Genomic DNA, 23030 nt, shown 5'->3' with positions numbered 1-23030 from the left:
CATTTAGTTGACCTTGTACCAGTCAATCTCATGAAACTCTACCTGATCCTATGCAAACATCTAATAAATGATTCAATCAATCGATCTATTATAATTAGTCAAAAAAGGTTGGAAACAAATCTAACACTACTAGCTGTGTTCACTTGTTCACAGCACAGTCTGGAGTGTTCTGTAGGAGTCCAGTGATCCCTTCATATCATTAAAGTTAAAAAGTTAAAGTACCAATGATTGTCACACACACACGAGGTGTGGCGAAATTATTCTCTGCATTTGACCCATCACCCTTGATCACCCCCATGGTGGTGAGGGGAGCAGTGAGCAGCAGTGGCCGCGCCCAGGAATAATTTTTGGTGATTTAACCCCCAATTCCAACCCTTGATGCTGAGTACCAAGCAGGGAGGTAATGGGTCCCATTTTTATAGTCTTTGGTATAACTCGGCCGGGGGAACTCACAACCTACCGATCTCAAGGCGGACACTCTAACCACTAGGCCACTGAGTAGGTCTGTATATCATGCTCAGTATGGCAGAAATCCACTTGTTACGACGGTCAACGTTATGCACCAAGTAGCGGGAAAAACCCCAATTTGATCTGTTTCTTCTTCGGTAGTTGCTTCAGGTCTTTCCTGTGCACTGCTGTGGATATAGCGCCTCTATAGTGGCACAACGATGCAACTGCAGTTATAATACGTAGCTGCCGCAGAGGGACATCAATCGCTCAATCGACACAACCGGAGCTTTACGCTGTGTTGAGCGATACCAATCGCTCTGGCTGGGGGCAGCACAAAATTAGCTGGAGGCGGCCGCCACGCAATTTTGAACGCAGGAAAAACCCTGAGTAATTGTGAAAAATAAGCATTTGATAACAGCTCAAGTCCTATCGTAACAATATTTACTTCGGTGATTCTTTTGTGTACCACTAGATGGAGCCCGCGTACGGTACCACAGTTCCAGAATCACTGGATTATTAAACAAGACAAGAAGCAAAGAATTAAACAGAGACAGAATTAAATTTGGCTCAGTGAGGAGAGACGCATGGACACTGTACCCTTGTGCGGTGTTTATTTGGACTTTCCCTGACCACATGGCAACAGCTGCTTCCAAAGGGACGGGGTCGTAAACAGCCATCGCCTTTGATTACAAAACAGTTCAAAAGCAAAGGTCGGTTCAAAAAAGAGGTCGTAAAAGAGTTAAAAAAGGAGGTGTCTGGAACTTGGGCAGATCCTGCCTTCTCTCCACTTTGTAGTCCTTGGGTTAAAACAATATCTTTCTGTTGATTACAATACATGAAAGAAACAGAAACACCTTCATGTTGCTTCCCCCCCTACACAGTGGAGTTTTACAAGCCTTCTTCTTGGTAGGTTCAAAGACATGTTTTTGCTTCTCGCTGGGAACTCATTGAAAGACAAAGTGTTTGTGATAACTTAGATACAATTATTCTAACGTTAGCAGTCGCGTTATCAATGTGGTTGTCACAGGTGTTGGTCACACTTGCCTGAGCCAGCAGCAGCTTCAATGGTTTGATAAATGACATGCCAGATTCCTTTGCAGATCCTCCTGCAAAGCCTGCGTCCTCTGCAGTGGACATGTGTGTTCTGCATAAAAGGGAAATTTCTTTCCTTCTAAAATTTGGAAGTCTGACAAAAGAAATATACCAAAAACAAATGATTCTCAGGCGAAAGAAGTCTTCTTACCGCTATGACACTGCTCTTCCAAGTTCATCCGGTAAAGCATGACACTAACAGCCAATGTTATGCGTATGTTACTGGACATAGATGCCTCACTTCCACCCAAAGCCAAAATCCTTTTGCCAAAAACCCAAAGTGGCGTCTCCATAAAATCCGATGTTCCACAGTGAAATGATGGTTTGTGCTGTGACTTTACTCGCCAGTCCCACGGGCACATTTCTTGGTGTGACGCTGTCTCCATGCAGATTTGAACTTTGCCTACTTTGCATAGCGAACAAAGCCTGTAGGATTTTTTTGCGTTGTGGGTAATAACCGTAAATCTCTGCACCTCCCTGCCTCCTCTGCTGCCTCCCTTATGCGAGTGTCTGGGACGGCAGTGGTGTTTAGAATGCGGCGAGGGGACTTAATGGGGTTGCATGTGAAGATGGTAATTGATCAGATGTCATGCTTGCCTGGGTTTTATTCCATGTTCTCTCCTGTATCTTAAACTAATAATTACCGGTTCAATCCCGCGGATATGACAATATGAGATTACAAAGTAGAAAACTGATCAATGGCTTAGCAAAATATTTCAATGTTACTTTTTATTGTTATTGCTTTTGGGTATATTAACTTCAAACTTGTAAATGTTTCTATTAGAAATATATCATATTATGATGCTTTTTAAATCATTTGACATGTGTCTTAGATATCTCACAATGGTGTATTCAAAGTGTGTTGGACAAAATAAGAAATTTACTTTTAGTAAGTTTTGTGTGTCGTAGCTTTAATATGTAAAATAAGATAAAAAAAAAAAGCAGGTAGTGGAAGGTAAACATTTATGTAAACATAGGTAAAAGAAGGTGAAAAGCAAATTTAAAGGGGAACATTATCACAATTTCAGAAGGGTTAAAACCATTAAAAATCAGTTCCGAGTGGCTTATTTTATTTTTCGAAGTTTTTGTTTTAATTTTACCCATCACGCAATATCCCTAAAAAAAGCTTCAAAGTGCCTGATTTTAACCATCGTTATATACACCCGTCCATTTTCCTGTGACGTCACATAGTGAAGCCAACACAAACAAACATGGTGCATAGAACAGCAAGCTATAGCGACATTAGCTCGGATTCAGACTCGTATTTCAGCGGCTTAAGCGATTCAACAGATTACACATGTATTGAAACGGATGGTTGTAGTGTGGAGGCAGGTAGCGAAAACGAAATTGAAGAAGAAACTGAAGCTATTGAGCCATATCGGTTTGAACCGTATGCAAGCAAAACCGACGAAAACGACACGACAGCCAGCGACACGGGAGAAAGCGAGGACGAATTCGGCGATCGCCTTCTAACCAACGATTGGTATGTGTTTGTTTGGCATTAAAGGAAACTAACAACTATGAACTATGCATCTGCTTTGAGTGTCGCAAGATATCCACACATTCTTGCCATCTCTGTCGTAGCATAGCTTTCGTCGGTAAAGTGTGCGGAACAAACGTCCAATTTCTTGCCACTTTCGCATTTTTGGGCCACTGGTGCAACTTGAATCCGTCCCTGTTCGTGTTGTTACACCCTCCGACAACACACCGACGAGGCATGATGTCTCCAAGGTACGGAAAACAGTCGAAAAAACGGAAAATAACAGAGCTGATTTGACTCGGTGTTTGAGAAAATGGCGGATTGCTTCCCGATGTGACGTCACGTTGTGACGTCATCGCTCCGAGAGCGAATATTAGAAAGGCGTTTAATTCGCCAAAATTCACCCATTTAGAGTTCGGAAATCGGTTAAAAAATATATGGTCTTTTTTCTGCAACATCAAGGTATATATTGACGCTTACATAGGTCTGGTGATAATGTTCCCCTTTAAGAACGTAAAAAAAGTAGGTAAACATAGGTAAAAGAAGTTTAAAAAAATAAGTAAAGAGGTTTAAGAAGGTAAAAAACATGTAAAAGAAATTAAAAAAGAAGAAGGTAAAAAAAGTAGGTGAATATAGATCGGTAAAAAACAGGTACAAGAAGGTGAAAATGTATGTAAATATAGGTAAAAAAAAAAAAAGTAGCTTAACATGGGTACAAGAAATTAAAACACAAATAGAAGCTGGTACAAGTATGCAAATACGAGAAGGTAAAACAGTAAGAAAACGGATAAAAGCCGGCAAATGAAGATTTATAAAATGTAGGTTAAAAGGTAAAAAGCAGGTAGAAGAAGGAAACCAGTAGGTAATTGTTGGTCAAAGAAAGTAAACAGCAGATAGAAGAAGGTAAAAAGTAGGTAAACATTGATACAAGTAGGTAGAAGAAGGTACATTAAGTAGCTAGGTAAAAGAAGGTAAAAAGAAAGTTGAGGAAGGTAGAACTTGGTAAAAAAAAAAAAAGCAGGTAGAAGAAGGTAGACAAAAAATAGTCAAACAGAGGTTAAAAAATGTAAAAAGCAGGTAGGAATAGGTACAAAAAAGGTGAAAATGAATCAGATTAAAAAAATGTAGGTCAACATAGGTAAACGGAAGTCAAAAGCAGGTAGAAGAAGGTAACAAAAAATGGGCAAATAGGTAAAAAAGGTAAAAAGCAAGTAGAATAAGGAAAAAATAAGGTATAAAGCAAATAGATAAAAAAGTAGATCAACATAAATAAAAGAAAGTCAAAATCAAGTAGAAGAAGGTAAAAAAAAAAAGTAGGTAAACATAGTGAAAAAGCAGGTAGAAGAAGGTAAAAAGTAGGTAAAAGCAGGTAGAAGAGTTGTTTGTCCACAAGTGTACAGCTCCAAGTAGCACTTTATTGACACACACTGTAACTCTGCACTTGTCCAACGTAATAGACATCACGGGCAACAAAAGTATCGAAATATGTCACAGTTTGATTTCACGTCAATCGATACCAGGTTGTTTCCGATAAAGCACAAATATGCATGAAATGTTTTCTTACTAAGTGAAACGCTGACGTCCTCTGTCAGAAGTTCTTCTCTCCCGGTATCTCATTTGTCTCTTTTTGTTCCCCCCTCCGCTAGGAAATTGTCAACTTCAACTGCCGCAAGCTGGTGGCCACCATGCCGCTGTTTGCCAACGCGGACCCCAACTTTGTGACGGGAATGCTGAGCAAGCTGAAGTTTGAGGTGTTCCAGCCCAACGACTACATCATCCGAGAAGGCACCGTGGGGAAGAAGATGTACTTCATCCAGCACGGCGTGGCCAGCGTCATCACCAAGTTCAACAAGGAGATGAAGCTGACTGATGGCTCCTACTTTGGAGGTAATACTCAATGCTGCACATCCTGACAAAACAGCCCAGCTCTCCTGTCACGTAGATGATCTTTGACTTGCAGCAGAGCATTAAACATAGCAGAGCACTCCTGCCACATAGAGGATCTTTGAGGTTTTGTTTACAGTTGGTCCCCAAAAACAGCAAGGCACTCATGTCACATAAAGTATCTCTGAGGATTTTCCTTTACAGTCGGTCCTCAAAAACAGCAGCGTTCTTTTGTCATGTAGACGATCTTTGACTAGCAGTAGATCCCCAAAAACAGCAGAGCACTCCTGTCACATAGGGGATCTTTGACTAGCTTTTTTTGGAGTAGGTCGTTAAACTCCTGTTACATTGAAAATTTTTGACAGAGAACATCAGCGTTTCACTTCTCCTGCCTCATACAGGATCTTTGAGGTTTTGTTTACTGTTGGTCCCCAAAAACAGCAAAGCACTCATGTCACATAAAGTATCTCTGAGGATTTTCTTTTACAGTCGGTCCTTAAAAACAGCAGCGTTCTTTTGTTATATAGACAATCTTTGACTAGCAGTAGATCCCAAAAAACAGCAGAGCACTCCTGTCACATAGAGGATCTTTGACTAGCTTTTTTTGTAGTAGGTCGTTAAAAACTCCTGTTATATAAACATTTTTTGACAGAGAACATCAGCGTTTCACTTTTTTTTTGCCACATAGAGGATCTTTCAGGTTTTATTTACAGTTGGTCCCCAAAAACAGCAGGGCACTCATGTCACATAAAGGATCTCTGAGGATTTTCTTTTACAGTCGGTCCTTAAAAACAGCAGTGTTCTTTTGTCATATAGACAATCTTTGACTAGCAGTAGATCCCAAAAAACAGGGAGAGAAGAACTTCTGACAGAGAACATCAGCATTTCACTTTAGGTCGTTAAAAACTCCTGTTATATTGACCATTTTTGACTAGGAGTAGCTCCTTAAAAACAGCAGCTATGACTAGCATTTGTTGCAGTAGATGTTAAAAACAGCAGAGCACTCCTGTTGTATTGAGAATCTTTGACTAGGAGTAAGTCCTTAAAAAACAGCGCAGCGCTCCTGTCATTTAGAAGATCTTTGACTAGTCTTTTTTAAAAGTAGATCAATAAAAACAGCAAAGTGCTCCTGTTATACAGATGATCTTTGACTTGTTAACTTTTGCAGTAGATCATTAAATACGCCGGAGCTTTCCTGTCATATAGAGGTTTTGTTTACAGTTGGTCCCCAAAAACAGCAGGGCACTCATGTCACATAAAGGATCTCTGAGGATTTTCCTTTACATTTGGTCCTTAAAAACAGCAGCGTTCTTTTGTCATGTAGACGATCTTTGACTAGCAGTAGATCTCCAAAAATAGCAGAGCACTCCTGTCACAAAGGGGATCTTTGACTTGCTTTTTTTGTAGTAGGACGTTAAAAACTCCTGTTATATTGAACATTTTTGATAGAGAACATCAGCGTTTCACTTCTCCTGCCTCATACAGGATCTTTGAGGTTTTGTTTACAGTTGGTCCCCAAAAACAGTAAGGCGCTCATGTTAACATAAAGGATCTCTGAGGATTTTCCTTTACATTTGGTCCTTAAAAACAGCAGCGTTCTTTTGTCATGTAGAAATCTTTGACTAGCAGTCGATCCCCAAAAATAGCAGAGCACTCCTGTCACATAGGGGATCTTTGACTAGCTTTTTTTGTAGTAGGTCGTTAAAAACTCCTGTTACATTGAACATTTTTGACAGAGAACATCAGCGTTTCACTTCTCCTGCCTCATACAGGAACTTTGAGGTTTTGTTTACAGTTGGTCCCCAAAAACAGCAGGGCACTCATGTCACATAAAGGATCTCTGAGGATTTTCCTTTACAGTCGGTCCTCAAAAACAGCAGCGTTCTTTTGTCATGTAGACGATCTTTGACTAGCAGTAGATCCCCAAAAACAGCAGAACACTCCTGTCACATAGGGGCTCTTGACTAGCTTTTTTTGTAGTAGGTTGTTAAAAACTCCTGTTACATTGAACATTTTTGACAGAGAACATCAGCGTTTCACTTCTCCTGCCTCATAGAGGATCTTTGAGGTTTTGTTTACAGTTGGTCCCCAAAAACAGCAGGGCACTCATGTCACATAAAGGATCTCTGAGGATTTTCCTTTACAATCGGTCCTTAAAAACAGCAGCGTTCTTTTGTCATGTAGACGATCTTTGACTAGCAGTAGATCCCCAAAAACAGCAGAACACTCCTGTCACATAGGGGCTCTTTGACTAGCTTTTTTTGTAGTAGGTTGTTAAAAACTCCTGTTACATTGAACATTTTTGACAGAGAACATCAGCGTTTCACTTCTCCTGCCTCATAGAGGATCTTTGAGGTTTTGTTTACAGTTGGTCCCCAAAAACAGCAGGGCACTCATGTCACATAAAGAATCTCTGAGGATTTTCCTTTACAATCGGTCCTTAAAAACAGCAGCGTTCTTTTGTCATGTAGACGATCTTTGACTAGCAGTAGATCCCCAAAAATAGCAGAGCACTCCTGTCACATAGGGGATCTTTGACTAGCTTTTTTTGTAGTAGGTCGTTAAAAACTCCTGTTATATTGAACATTTTTGACAGAGAACATCAGCGTTTCACTTCTCCTGCCTCATAGAGGATCTTTGAGGTTTTGTTTACAGTTGGTCCCCAAAAACAGCAAGGCACTCATGTCACATAAAGGATCTCTGGGGATTTTCCTTTACATTTGGTCCTTAAAAACAGCAGCGTTCTTTTGTCATGTAGAAATCTTTGATTAGCAGTCGATCCCCAAAAATAGCAGAGCACTCCTGTCACATAGGGGATCTTTGACTAGCTTTTTTTGTAGTAGGTCGTTAAAAACTCCTGTTACATTGAACATTTTTGAGCGAGAACATCAGCGTTTCACTTCTCCTGCCTCATAGAGGATCGTTGAGGTTTTGTTTACAGTTGGTCCCCAAAAACAGCAATGCACTCATGTCACATAAAGGATCTCTGAGGATTTTCCTTTACATTAAAAACAGCAGCGTTCTTTTGTCATGTAGACGATCTTTGACTAACAGTAGATCCCCAAAAATAGCAGAGCACTCCTGTCACATAGGGGATCTTTGACTAGCTTTTTTTGTAGTAGGTCGTTAAAAACTCCTGTTATATTGAACATTTTTGACAGAAAACATCAGGGTTTCACTTCTCCTGCCTCATACAGGATCTTTGAGGTTTTGTTTACAGTTGGTCCACAAAAACAGCAGGGCACTCATGTCACATGAAGGATCTTTGAGGATTTTCCTTTACATTTGGTCCTTAAAAACAGCAGCGTTCTTTTGTCATGTAGAAATCTTTGACTAGCAGTCGATCCCCAAAAATAGCAGAGCACTCCTGTCACATAGGGGATCTTTGACTAGCTTTTTTTGTAGTAGGTCGTTAAAAACTCCTGTTACATTGAACATTTTTGAGCGAGAACATCAGCGTTTCACTTCTCCTGCCTCATATAGGATCGTTGAGGTTTTGTTTACAGTTGGTCCCCAAAAACAGCAATGCACTCATGTCACATAAAGGATCTCTGAGGATTTTCCTTTACATTAAAAACAGCAGCGTTCTTTTGTCATGTAGACGATCTTTGACTAACAGTAGATCCCCAAAAATAGCAGAGCACTCCTGTCACATAGGAGATCTTTGACTAGCTTTTTTTGTAGTAGGTCGTTAAAAACTCCTGTTATATTGAACATTTTTGACAGAAAACATCAGGGTTTCACTTCTCCTTCCTCATACAGGATCTTTGAGGTTTTGTTTACAGTTGGTCCCCAAAAACAGCAGGGCACTCATGTCACATGAAGGATCTCTGAGGATTTTCCTTTACATTCGGTTCTCAAAAACAGCAGCGTTCTTTTGTCATGTTGACGATCTTTGACTAGCTGTAGATCCCCCAAAACAGCAGAGCACTCCTGTCACATAGGGGATCTTTGACTAGCTTTTTTTGTAGTAGGTCGTTAAAAACTCCTGTTATATTGAACATTTTTGACAGAAAACATCAGGGTTTCACTTCTCCTGCCTCATACAGGATCTTTGAGGTTTTGTTTACAGTTGGTCCACAAAAACAGCAGGGCACTCATGTCACATGAAGGATCTCTGAGGATTTTCCTTTACATTCGGTTCTCAAAAACAGCAGCGTTCTTTTGTTATGTTGACGATCTTTGACTAGCAGTAGATCCCCAAAAACAACAGAGCACTCCTGTCACATAGGGGATCTTTGACTAGCTTTTTTTGTAGGAGGTCGTTAAAAACTCCTGTTATATTGAACATTTTTGACAGAGAACATCAGCGTTTCACTTCTCCTGCCTCATAGAGGATCTTTGAGGTTTTGTTTACAGTTGGTCCCCAAAAACAGCAAGGCACTCATGTCACATAAAGGATCTCTGGGGATTTTCCTTTACATTTGGTCCTTAAAAACAGCAGCGTTCTTTTGTCATGTAGAAATCTTTGATTAGCAGTCGATCCCCAAAAATAGCAGAGCACTCCTGTCACATAGGGGATCTTTGACTAGCTTTTTTTGTAGTAGGTCGTTAAAAACTCCTGTTACATTGAACATTTTTGAGCGAGAACATCAGCGTTTCACTTCTCCTGCCTCATATAGGATCGTTGAGGTTTTGTTTACAGTTGGTCCCCAAAAACAGCAATGCACTCATGTCACATAAAGGATCTCTGAGGATTTTCCTTTACATTAAAAACAGCAGCGTTCTTTTGTCATGTAGACGATCTTTGACTAACAGTAGATCCCCAAAAATAGCAGAGCACTCCTGTCACATAGGGGATCTTTGACTAGCTTTTTTTGTAGTAGGTCGTTAAAAACTCCTGTTATATTGAACATTTTTGACAGAAAACATCAGGGTTTCACTTCTCCTGCCTCATACAGGATCTTTGAGGTTTTGTTTACAGTTGGTCCACAAAAACAGCAGGGCACTCATGTCACATGAAGGATCTCTGAGGATTTTCCTTTACATTTGGTCCTTAAAAACAGCAGCGTTCTTTTGTCATGTAGAAATCTTTGACTAGCAGTCGATCCCCAAAACTAGCAGAGCATTCTTGTCACATTAGAGGATCTTTGACTAGCTTTTTTTGTAGTAGGTCGTTAAAAACTCCTGTTACATTGAACATTTTTGAGCGAGAACATCAGCGTTTCACTTCTCCTGCCTCATATAGGATCGTTGAGGTTTTGTTTACAGTTGGTCCCCAAAAACAGCAATGCACTCATGTCACATAAAGGATCTCTGAGGATTTTCCTTTACATTAAAAACAGCAGCGTTCTTTTGTCATGTAGACGATCTTTGACTAACAGTAGATCCCCAAAAATAGCAGAGCACTCCTGTCACATAGGAGATCTTTGACTAGCTTTTTTTGTAGTAGGTCGTTAAAAACTCCTGTTATATTGAACATTTTTGACAGAAAACATCAGGGTTTCACTTCTCCTTCCTCATACAGGATCTTTGAGGTTTTGTTTACAGTTGGTCCCCAAAAACAGCAGGGCACTCATGTCACATGAAGGATCTCTGAGGATTTTCCTTTACATTCGGTTCTCAAAAACAGCAGCGTTCTTTTGTCATGTTGACGATCTTTGACTAGCTGTAGATCCCCAAAAACAGCAGAGCACTCCTGTCACATAGGGGATCTTTGACTAGCTTTTTTTGTAGTAGGTCGTTAAAAACTCCTGTTATATTGAACATTTTTGACAGAAAACATCAGGGTTTCACTTCTCCTGCCTCATACAGGATCTTTGAGGTTTTGTTTACAGTTGGTCCACAAAAACAGCAGGGCACTCATGTCACATGAAGGATCTCTGAGGATTTTCCTTTACATTCGGTTCTCAAAAACAGCAGCGTTCTTTTGTTATGTTGACGATCTTTGACTAACAGTAGATCCCCAAAAACAGCAGAGCACTCCTGTCACATAGGGGATCTTTGACTAGCTTTTTTTGTAGTAGGTCGTTAAAAACTCCTGTTATATTGAACATTTTTGACAGAAAACATCAGGGTTTCACTTCTCCTGCCTCATACAGGATCTTTGAGGTTTTGTTTACAGTTGGTCCACAAAAACAGCAGGGCACTCATGTCACATGAAGGATCTCTGAGGATTTTCCTTTACATTCGGTTCTCAAAAACAGCAGCGTTCTTTTGTTATGTTGACGATCTTTGACTAGCAGTAGATCCCCAAAAACAGCAGAGCACTCCTGTCACATAGGAGATCTTTGACTAGCTTTTTTTGTAGTAGGTTGTTAAAAACTCCTGTTACATTGAACATTTTTGACAGAGAACATCAGCGTTTCACTTCTCCTGCCTCATAGAGGATCTTTGAGGTTTTGTTTACAGTTGGTCTCCAAAAACAGCAGAGCACTCCTGTTATAAAAGATCTATGAGTAGCATTTTTTGTAGTAGGTCGTTAAAACAGCAGAGCACTCTGGTTATATTGAAAATCTTTGACTAGGAGGAGGTCAGACTTCTCTTGTCATTTAGAGGATCTTTGACTCACATTTGTTGGAGTAGGTCCTTAAAAACAGCGGACCAGTCGTGTCATATAGAGAATCTTCGAATGTTTCCTGCAAAACCTCTTTAAAATCAGCAAAGTGCTCCTCTAAGATCTTTATTTTTTTTTTCATTAGGTTTCTAAAAACAGTATACCACTCCTGTCATGTAGAAGATCTTTGACATTCGTAAACATATTTCTTTATTATTGTTTCTCACTTGATGACTTTCTTTGTGACATTATTATCTCGTTTAGAAAATAAGAATAATAAAAAAGTACTTGAACACAGTCATGTAGATGAGCTTTGACTAGCCGTAGATTGTTAAAAGGCCCTTTCTTTTATATTGAGAATCATTGACTATGACTAGGTCCTTAAAAACAGCATAGTGTTACTGTCATATAGATTATATGACTAATATTTTTTTGCTTTCGATTGTTAAAAACAGCTGAGCACTCCTGTTATAGAAGATCTATGACTAGCATTTGTTGCAGTAGGTTGTTCAAAACAACAGAGCGCTACTTTTACATGGAAGATATTTGACCAATGTTTTTGCAGTAGATCATTTATAACCAAAACAAAATGACGAGCATTTTTTGCAGTAGATAATTAAAAACAGCAGAGCACTCTGGTTATATTGAAAATCTTTGACTATAGGAGGAGGTCAGACTTCTCTTGTCATTTAGAGGATTTTTGACTCGCATTTCTTGGAGTAGGTCCTTGAAAACAGCGGATCAATCCTGTCATATAGAGAATCTTTGAGTTTTTCCTGCAAAACCTCCTTAAAACAGCAAAGTTCTCCTCTCAGATCTTTAATTTTTTTGCATTAGGTTTCTAAAAACAGTATACCACTCCTGTCATGTAGTAGATCTTGTTTTGTTTGGGAGGGAGTGTAGACGGCACAGACCACAAGAGGGCGTAGATATTAAGCTCTATGATTTTATTATATATATACACTATACATATAATCCATCCATCCATTTTCTACCGCTTGTCCCGTTCGGGGTCGCGGGGGTGCTGGAGCCTATCTCAGCTGCATTCGGGCCGAAGGCGGCGTACACCCTGGACAAGTTGCTATGTAATAACAAACAATAATATAATGTCAACTAGAGAAGGAAGTGTGACAAAAATCCAACAGGCTGTATGGTGTGAGACTATGTGTAGGAATTAATGAGTGTGTTACTGTGAGTGTTGAGCGAATCTTTTGCCAGACCAAAGGCAGAAAGGCAAGAAGGCACTCCGTGGACAAGCAAGCGGTCGGGGGTTGGAGAGAAGCAACGAGGTCCGTGTCCAAGCAGGGGGGGGAGGGTCGAGAATCGAGGGAGGCAGTCCAAAGTCCAGAAGGAAGTCGAGGCACACAGTTCGATCACGGGAGACACGGGAAAAACTGCGGGAAACACAAGGGACATAAGACAGAGAGAGATCGAGTACGCGGGAGGGAAGCCAGAGACGGGATGCTTACCACGAGGAGTTAACTACGTTCCGGCGCAGGATCTTCGGGCCCGCTGTTCTTTATACTGCTCGCCTTCATCAGTCCCAGGTGCACTGATTGCTGATCACCTGCAGCAGAAGACATGCGGGACTGCGCATGCGCCGTGACAGATCTTTTGACATTTGTAAACATATTTCTTTATTATTGTTTCTGACTTGATGCCTTTCTTCGTGACTCCATCATCCTGGTGATTTAACTGCATCGGTGTTGTTTAGAAAATAAGCATCACAGAAAAGTACTTGAACTCTCACAGTACTGCATGGCAACAATGACTGTACGCCCTAGCACTGCTCACCACGCTTACGGTCAAGCATCACAGTTACTTTACAGTACATACTGATGCATAGCGAGTTGCGCCTGGGGCCGTGCGTTCGATGCCTCTTCAAGTAAAATTAATGTAGATTCTCATTAGCCAGCGTTGGCCCGCTCGTCAGCTTCCCTGCCGTTACATAAGCTCTCATCTGGTTGTTGGAGGAGGCACAGGCGCGGATCAGGCATCCCCGAGGACACAGAGGTTCCTCGCACACAGATACACATGCATGAACTCCAGCCCCGAGCCGCCCCCCAACCATCCTCCATCTATATCTATAGGTTCCTGACCACACGCGCTTTTGGCGCTGACAAGAGCAGATTGGACTTTCCTTTTGTGGGGCATCGGGAGCAATATCGCTGCTGTGCTCTTCCGTCCCAGAAGGCCCGTTCCTCTTCCACACCAGTATGAGCACCATTAATGTTTGAAATGTCAGACTCAATTTCACCGCCTCTTGTTTACTCTGACAGAATATGTGTCGTCTCCGCGCCAAGGCAAAAGTTTCCCATTTTTAGACACGCCTGCATATTTTATTCCAAGTCTGACGCCCTACTACAGAAGGAGGCCGAGCGTTCTAAGAATACTTCATCGCTTTGGTGCGGTTCATGTCTCGCAGGCAAGCCGGAGAAAGGCGACGGAAGAATCAAAGCAGAAATTGTTTTTTTTTTTCGGGGGGGTTTTGTGTGTATGTGTGTGTTTTGTTTTCTGCTGCGTGTTTAAACGAGGGGGTGGAGCGGGGGTTGTTTGCTGTCTTGATGTGTCTGTTCATGTGTCAGTGTGCCAAGCTGTGGGGCAGGGGGGTCATTGGAATCCTGCATGGAGCAGACATGTAGGGCAGAACAGCTCATTCAGACCAATCATCCCCTGGATATGACGAGAGCGATCATATTCTGGGTGTACAACTCGCTTTTATTCATCCAAACCTCTGTGGACTAACTGTGTGGACTCTGGGACGTAGACTATGGACATTAGGGGCAGGGGCCATAACTAGGATTTGACAAATACCAAGGTCAAAAATTGGTGTTTCAAGAGAAACTTTGAAAGGCTGAAATCATAGGTGTATCAATTATATTACTTTGAGCTAGGGTTGTACAGTGTTGTCAGGTTCAAATACTGATGGCATCTATTAAACAGACGAGAAGCAAGGAATCATGCAGAGACAGAGTTCAATTTGGCTCAATGAGGAGACACGTGTTTTGGGCTGTATTCTAGTTACAGATCCAAACTACGTTCTAAAAGTCCAGCCCATACTTGCCAACCTTGAGACCTCCGATTTCGGGAGGTGGGGGGTGGGGGGCGTGATTGGGGGCGTGGCTAAGAGGGGAGGAGTATATTTACAACTAGAATTCACCAAGTCAAGTATTTCATATATATATATATATATATATATATATATATATATATATATATATATATATATATATATATATAAGAAATACTTGACTTTCAGTGAATTCTAGCTATATATATATTTATTTTATTATATATATATACAGTATATATATATATATATATATATATATATATATATATATAAAATAAATACTTGAATTTCAGTGTTCATTTATTTACACATATACACACACATAACACTCATCTACTCATTGTTGAGTTAAGGGTTGAATTGTCCATCCTTGTTCTATTCTCTGTCACTATTTTTCTAACCATGCTGAACACCCTTTCGCAGGTACCCAGAAAGGTTTCGAGTACCACCAAAAAAACTGAATCTCTGAAGAAAGTATAAAAATCTGTGTTAAAGATGTACAAATACTGTTTGTATAATAAGCATGTTATTGTTTACAAATGAGGGTTAAGAGTTCAGTACTAAAAAAAAAAAAAAAGAATGTGGCTTAAATACAGTTTTTTAATTGAGCTGCTGCATTTTAGGTTCATCCATCCATCCATCTTCTTCCGCTTATCCGAGGTCGGGTCGCGGGGGCAGCAGCCTAAGCAGGGAAGCCCAGACTTCCCTCTCCCCAGCCACTTAGTCCAGCTCTTCCTGTGGGACCCCGAGGCGTTCCCAGGCCAGCCGGGAGACATAGTCTTCCCAACGTGTCCTGGGTCTTCCCCGCGGCCTCCTACCGGTCGGACGTGCCCTAAACACCTCCCTAGGGAGGGGTTCGGGTGGCATCCTGACCAGATGTCCGAACCATTTTAGGTTGGGTTGTTTATTTATTTTGAGTAACTTCTACATTTCTAAAAGGGGAGGAATGTAATAGAGTGATCTATGTGTGTCTGTTGCCATCTCCTGGTGAATGTTGGCTATAGCGTACTGGGGTTACTTTTTGGTTGGCCAACGATTTACGTGGTGTTGCGTCAAGTGTGTGCGTCTGTTCTGAAGTCTACAGTAAAGAGACGTACTTCATCACCTCGCCTGGTTATTGCCTCCAACTCAATGTATTACAACAACATTGCTGTTTACGGCAGACGAACTGCTTTACGGTAGAATAAAACATGACTGCTGTTGTTGTGTGTTGTTACCGCGCTGGGAGGACGTTAATGAAACTGCCTAACAATAAACCCACATAAGAAACCATGAACTCGCCCTCGATCATTCTACAGTTATAATGTGTTTGGGCAGGCACGCTGTTTATATTGTGGGAAAGCGGACGTGAATACAGGCTGTTGACACGTCACTCAGGTCCGCATGGAGCTGGAGGGGGCGTGGCTTCCGGCTCCGCCTGAATTTCGGGAGATTTTCGGGAGAAAATTTGTCCCGGGAGGTTTTTGGGAGAGGCGCTGAATTTCGGCAGTCTCCCGGAAAACCCGGGAGGGTTGGCAAGTATGGTCCAGCCCGCGTGCTTCCTCTATTTATTTGGAAGGTCCCTGTTACATCACTGAAGCTGTCGCTGAGGGAAGGGGGTAATCTCGACAACTCCAGTTAGACACAATATATGATTATACAAAAATGCAACTGTGTTGACGCTGGTGCTATCGCCCCGTCTCTGCTTTGTCTGCGTACCGGTACCCGATGTTCGGCCTTGGCAGTCAGCAGGCCGAGTCGGGATACAACACTGATAGAGACGGCTGGCAATCTTTTGGATTGCTAGCTTTGCACAGATAATAACTATAGCAACTGCCCTTAAGCATAAATGTGTGTGATAATATATATACATGATTATTCTAACAGGTATACCGGTATTAGTATAGTACCGCCAGTGTGTAGACAGAAAAGGAGGAACGGACGCAAAAAATAACGATTAAGGTGAAGTTATAACACTGAAACGCCCTCAGGAAGAGGTGCTTTAGGACATGGCTAGCTAGCTAGCGGCTGAAGTCCATCCGCAGTCGACAGTGTTTTAGCCACTTCTAAATCACTAATCCTCGCCTCCATGGCGACAAATAAAGTAAGTTTCTTACAAGTATCATCCCTGCAGGACGAGGAATAGCTAAACATGCTTCACTACATGGAAGTAGTGAAGCATACTGTCATCGTGAAGCATTTGCCATTTAGGCAAATCATATTGTTGATGTAGATGCCCATATCCGCTGTACAGATTTACTTTAGAAAAGAGAAGTATTGTTACGTGCGGGGGTTCTCAGCTTGCTCTGAGGTTCGTTCCCCCGGGATGCAAATGGACCATTACGGACAGGACGTGCAGGTAGGAACATGATTTATTTTTCAAAACTCAAGGAAGTACCAAAAACCGAAAACAAGCCGAAGCAACAACGTGCCAATCGCACTGGAAGCTAAGGCTACCACTTAGCATAGACTAGAAGACAAGGAATACTCACGTAGGAGGTTGCGTGTAGCATACAAAGAAGCCAGGCCGACTGACCGGCAAAGGCAGGCTTAAATAATGCCTCTGATTAGTGCTCGGGGAACAGGTGAGCGTCCCGAACACCAATCAGAGGGAGGTGAAAATAATAAGCAACCAAAACAAACTCAAGGGTACACAAAACAGGAACTGAGGGAGTCCAAAAGTAACAGAAAATACCAAAACATGATCCGGGGCACGGATCATGACAAGTGTGGGATACTTCTCTTGTTGCCTTATTTGTATTTGACTTTATTAAATGTTTGGGTAGAATTTTATTCAACAAAACCAATTTTCTTTTAAGTAATATGAACATTTATCAGAGCTTGTTTATTTTATGGAGGAATGTAGTTAATCATAGAACTGTCACCCAATGTTATTAAAGTTTTCATTTAGAATCGAGTATCATTTTCAATCAAGAATCGATACTGAATTAAATCGTTACCCCCAAGAATCGAATCGAATCGAATCGTGTGGTTCATAAAGATTCACAGCCCTAATGGACGTCTGGACCAAAGTGGTCGACAATGGACCATATATATATATATATATATATATATATATATATATATATATATATATATATATATATATATATATATATATATATATAAATATATATGTATATACATTTCATAAACTATGAAAAAAACTGCGACTTATTGTCCAAAAAATGCGGTACTTACCAATCATTTATCGAAGAAAAAATATGCAAATCTGTCAGAAACAATAAAGTTTGCCTAATGCTGGTTTTTGCCGTGCTGTGCCTGTAGCTAGCCACCTGCTGTTGCTTTTTCTGCCCAGCTGGTATTCCTACCCGTGCGCACGCCGCCCAACTAGATGAGCCCTGAGCCGGGAGCAGCTGGCTGCCGTGCGAGGCACCTTATTCTTTTTTGGCTGATGATTCACACTCGGCTTATACGCCGCCGTGGCAAGAATGGGCTCAAATGAGGGGGCACTGAGACAGAAACCCGAGAGGAGGAGGAAGAGTGAGTAACAGATCTCAGCCACGGGACACCATTAGCATGGTAAAAATGAGCTGGACACTGAGGAGGGCAGGAGGTCATCAAGCAGCTCCAAGCATGACCAATGAGGCACCTGCTTACCACAAAGACATCTTGAACAAAGTAGCAATCCAGCGTTTGTTTTATGGAGGATGTGTTGAGCAGTGTTTTGCAAGGCACTAAGGCAGGCCAACCAGCAGAGGGCGCAAATAATTCAGGCCCAACTAGTTTACCGCCTAAACAGGTACAAGTTGAGGTTACTAAAAATACTAGAGATGTCCGATAATATCGGACTGCTAATATTATCGGCCGATAAATGCTTTAAAATGTAATATCGGAAATTATCGGTATCGGTTTCAAAAAGTCTGACTTTTTAAAACGCCTCTGTACGGAGTGGTACACGGACGTAGAGAGAAGTACAGAGCGTCAATAAACCATATAGGCACCGCCTTTGCGTGCCGGCCCAATCACATAATATCTACGGCTTTTCACACACACAAGTGAATGCAAGGCATTCTTGGTCAACAGCCATACAGGTCACACTGAGGGTGGCCGTATAAACAACTTTAACACTGTTGCAAATATGCGCCACACTGTGAACCCACACCAAACAAGAATGACAAACACTTTTCGGGAGAACATCCGCACCGTAACACAACATAAACACAACAGAACAAATACCCAGAACCCCTTGCAGCACTAACTCTTCCGGGACGCTACAATATACAGCATGTCCCAAATTCCAAGCTGCTGTTTTGAGGCATGTTAAAAAAAAAAATGCACTTTGTGACTTCAATAATAAATATGGCAGTGCCATGTTGGCATTTTTTTTCCATAACTTGAGTGGAGTTATTTTGGAAAACCTTGTTACATTGTTTAATGCATCCAGCGGGGCATCACAACAAAATAAGGCATAATAATGTGTTGATTCCACGACTGTATATATCGGTATCGGTTGATATCGGAATCGGTAATTAAGAGTTGGACAATAGCCAAAAGCCATTATCGGACATCTCTAAAAAATACCATATTGATCCAAATATAAGACAAGGAAAAAAGTTACACAAAGACAAGTCATCATATATTCGGGAGCAAGGGGTTTTGTTGAGGCACTTGTGATTTAGGGCTATATAAATAAACATTGATTGATTGATTGATTGAGGTAAACCAGCAGGTAGCGCCAAACAACTTCCCCCCAAATATACCGCCTTCAGAAGTCTACAAGTTCAGGTGCAGAAGTATAGGCGAAGTTGACTCAAAAAACATTTTATTTGCCCACGTTATGTTTTAAAAGTTGGATTAAAGCAGTGTTTTTCAACCACTGTGCTGTGCCGTGAGATACAATCTGGTGTGCCGTGGGAGATTATCTAATTATTACTATTATCTATTTTTTGCAAACCAGTAATTATCCATCCATCCATTTTCTACCGGAGCCTATCTCAGCTGCATTCGGGCGGAAGGCGGGGTACACCCTGGACATATATATCCATTCGGCCACCGTGTTCAATGGAGAAGTCTGATCTACAAAATTTTTAGGCAGCATATCCCTTCCCCTTCGAGCTGTCCTGGATGAACTGAAATTCTTGTTTGCAATCATTTTGGAACTCGCAAGCGTACTTCTTCTGCTTACTCGTCGTCGCCATGACTGTCTCTTCTTCGTTCTTCTGCTTCGTCTCCTTCTTGTTGTGTGTGCAGTTGTGCACTCTCCAAAAGCCGTAGATGTTATAACGTGACTGGGCCGGCACGCTGTTTATATGGAGGAAAAGCGGACGTGACGACAGGCTGTCCTCACTCAGGTCCGCATAATGGAATTGTTGCGTTTTGGACCAGTTGTTCCTCCCAGGGAATTCAAGTCACAAGTCGCTCCCAAGCTTTTTACGACACTTAAAGCTGAGTTGAAAAACCACCAGAGACAGAATAGGTATTTTGTTGTATATTTTCAAAGCTTTGCAGATATACTTTCAGACCAGTCCAGCATAGAACATTCTATCGCCCCGCCAAAATGGTCTTTCCTTCCCGAACCCAAAACCCTCTCTTTTCTCCCCTCTCTGTAGTCAAAATACATGCTAGTCTAAACACATTCCCAAGCCTCAAGGTTAACACACACAGTTTACTTGCAGACAAAGCAGCAAGAGAAGAAATGGAAAAGATGAGCTGTTTTCAAATATGACTATGAAATAAAAGAAGTACAACTTAAATTCGGATATATGTAAATGTCTTCCTCCGACAGTATCATTACAGTGGATGTCAGGTGTAGATCCACCAATGGCGTTTGTTTACATTTTGACGCCGGTGAGCTACGGTGTGTAGTGAAGCATCCAATCCAATCCAATCCACTTTATTTATATAGCACATTTAAACAACAACATGTTTCCAAAGTGCTGCACAACAATATTAAACACAATTAAAAACAATATAAAATAAATATGATTAAAAACAATTTTAAAGGGTAAAACCAATTAAAACAGTAAATAGAAATCAAAATTTTAAAAACACAGAGGACAACAGAGGACCACACAACTCACGTAGTGTTAAAAGCCAGAGAATAAAAGTGGGTCTTAAGACGAGACTTGAAACACTCCACTGTGGGAGCAGTTCGAACATGGAGGGGCAGAGTGTTCCAGAGCTTAGGGCCGACCACAGAGAAGGCCCTGTCTCCCCTTGTTTTAAGTCTGGTCTTGGGCACCACGAGCTGGAGCTGGCTCTCGGACCTCAGAGCGCGCGCAGGATTGTAAGTTTGGATGAGGTCCGAGATATAATGAGGTGCCAGTCCATGTAAAGCTTTAAAAACAAACAGCAAGGTTTTAAAATCAATTCTAAAATGATCAGGGAGCCAGTGCAAACTCTCAAGGATTGGGGTTATATGCTGGCATCTCCTGGCCCCTTTTAAAAGTCGTGCTGCCGCGTTCTGGACTAACTGCAACCGGGAGAGAGCTTTTTGGCTAATGCCAGCATAAAGTGCATTGCAGTAGTCCAGGCGACTTGAAATAAAAGCATGCATGACTTGTTCAAAAAGGTTAAAGGATAAAAACGGCCCCAAGCATGTTTAGCTATTCCTCGTCCTGCAGGGATAATACTTGTAAGAAACTTACTTTATTTGTCGCCATGGAGGCGAGGATTAGTGATTTAGAAGGAGCTAAAACACTGCCAACTGCGGATGGACTTTAGCCGCTAGCGAGCTAACCATGTCTTAAAGCACCTCTTCCTGAGAACATTTCAGTGTTATAACTTCACCTTTATCTTTAGTTTTTAAGCCAAAATGTGTCTGTTTGTAAGTACTCTGTGATTGTGCGCTGCCGAACATGCTTGTAAACCAGCAATGACACGACGTGACGACGACGGGAGTGCGGGGGGCGTGGGGGATGGTACTTTTTAGAGGCGGTATAGTACCGAATATGATTAATTAGTATCGCGGTATACCGTACAACCCTACTGTCTACATTAAGCCAGGTAACTCCTTAAACTAATAACTATTTAGCATAAACCCCACTCATACTTGCCAACCCTCCTGATTTTCCCGGGAGACTCGCGAATTTCAGTGCCTCTCCCGAAAATCTCCCGGGAGTGTCCCGGAAAATTCGGGAGGGTTGGCAAGTATGGGTATTTGATACATATTGTGTTTTTTTGTTCAATCCCAGAAAGACTTTGATTTAAAGTTTAATCCTGGCTTTGTAGAAAGACTGAGACGAAGTCTAAGCTCATTGTGTTTTTGAAACTGCACAAATTTCCTCAGAATTTTCAACATATTTGATGTGTTTTGTCCAGAGCAGGGGTCGGCAACCTTTACCAGTCAAAGAGCCATTTTGACCAGTTTCACAAATTATAGAAAACAATGGGAGCCACATAAATCTTTTTAAATTTAAAATGAAATAACACTGCATACAACATTTTTTTTTTTTTTTGCTTTGTGCTGTGTATAAACCAGGGGTCTCGAACACGTTGCCCACACCTTAATATGGAATTTGAATGCTGGTGCGGCAAGCAGGTTTTATATGAATGGCGCTTGTCAGCATCATGCGTGCCTGATCAGCTACACGTTGTATGGGGCTTCCGCTTGCTCACGTAGGTGACAGCAAGGCATACTTGGTCAACAACCACACAGGTTACACTGACAGTGGCGGTATAAAAAAAACTTTAACACTCTTACTAATAATGCGCCACACTGTGAACCCACACCAAACAAGAATGACAAACACATTTCGGGTGAACATCTGCACCGTAACACAACATAAACACAACAGGACAAATACCCAGAATCCCATGCAGCCCTAACTCTTCCGGGATACATTATACACCCCCGTTACCAAACCCCGCCCACCTCAACCGACGCACAGAGGGGGGGGTTGATGTGTGAGGGAGTAGGGTTGGGGTGGGGGCGGGGTTTGGTGGTAGCAGGGGTGTATAATGTAGCCCGAAAGAGTCAGGGCTGCATGGGTTTCTGGGTATTTGTTCTGTTGTGTTTATGTTGTGTTAAGGTGCAGATGTTCTCCCGAAATGTGTTTGTCATTCTTGTTTGGTTTTGGTTCAAAGTGTGGCGCATTATTAGTAAGAGTGTTAAAGTTGTTTTATATGGCCACGGTCAGTGTAACCTGTGTGGCTGTTGACCAAGTATGCCTTGCTGTCACTCACGTGTGCAAGCAGACGATGCATACTGTATAACAAGTGGTTGGGCTGGCACGCTGTTAATACAGATTGTAGAGGGCGCCAAATGCTGTACCATCATGGCACGCCCTTATTATAACTGTAAGGGTGAAAATCGGTGATTATTAATCCCGGGAGTTTTCTGCGAGAGGCACTGAAATCCGGAAGTCTCACGGGAAATCCGGGGGGGTTCGGCAAGTAAGCTGCTGAGCCGCATCAGAGTGATCAAAGAGCCGCATGCGGCTCCGGAGGCGCGGGTTGCCGACCCCTGGTCCAGAGGATTATTTGTGATTCGTACGTTTTCAGAATGTGCTCGTTCTATTTTTGGCCAAAGTAAAACAAAGATAACAACCTGAAGTTGTCTTTATTTTTAAGTTATCATGCCATGATTTTGGGAATAGATTTTCCGCCATGCG

General features: G+C 41.7%; 1 protein-coding gene across 1 annotated transcript in view; it reads left to right on the top strand.

Annotated features, from left to right (window-relative positions):
- hcn1 (hyperpolarization activated cyclic nucleotide-gated potassium channel 1) overlaps window positions 1-23030 on the top strand; it is a 302198-nt gene that overhangs the window by 247270 nt on the left and 31898 nt on the right. The window contains exon 6 of the mRNA XM_061927116.2: window positions 4669-4909. Within this exon, the coding sequence (XP_061783100.1) occupies window positions 4669-4909 (241 nt within the window). The remainder of the gene's footprint in view (window positions 1-4668; window positions 4910-23030) is intronic.

The sequence above is a fragment of the Nerophis lumbriciformis genome, linkage group LG32 (assembly GCF_033978685.3).
Source record: "Nerophis lumbriciformis linkage group LG32, RoL_Nlum_v2.1, whole genome shotgun sequence".
NCBI lineage: Eukaryota > Metazoa > Chordata > Actinopteri > Syngnathiformes > Syngnathidae > Nerophis > Nerophis lumbriciformis.
Note: the sequence above shows the minus strand (reverse complement) of the source record. Positions and strands in the feature narration are given on the sequence as shown.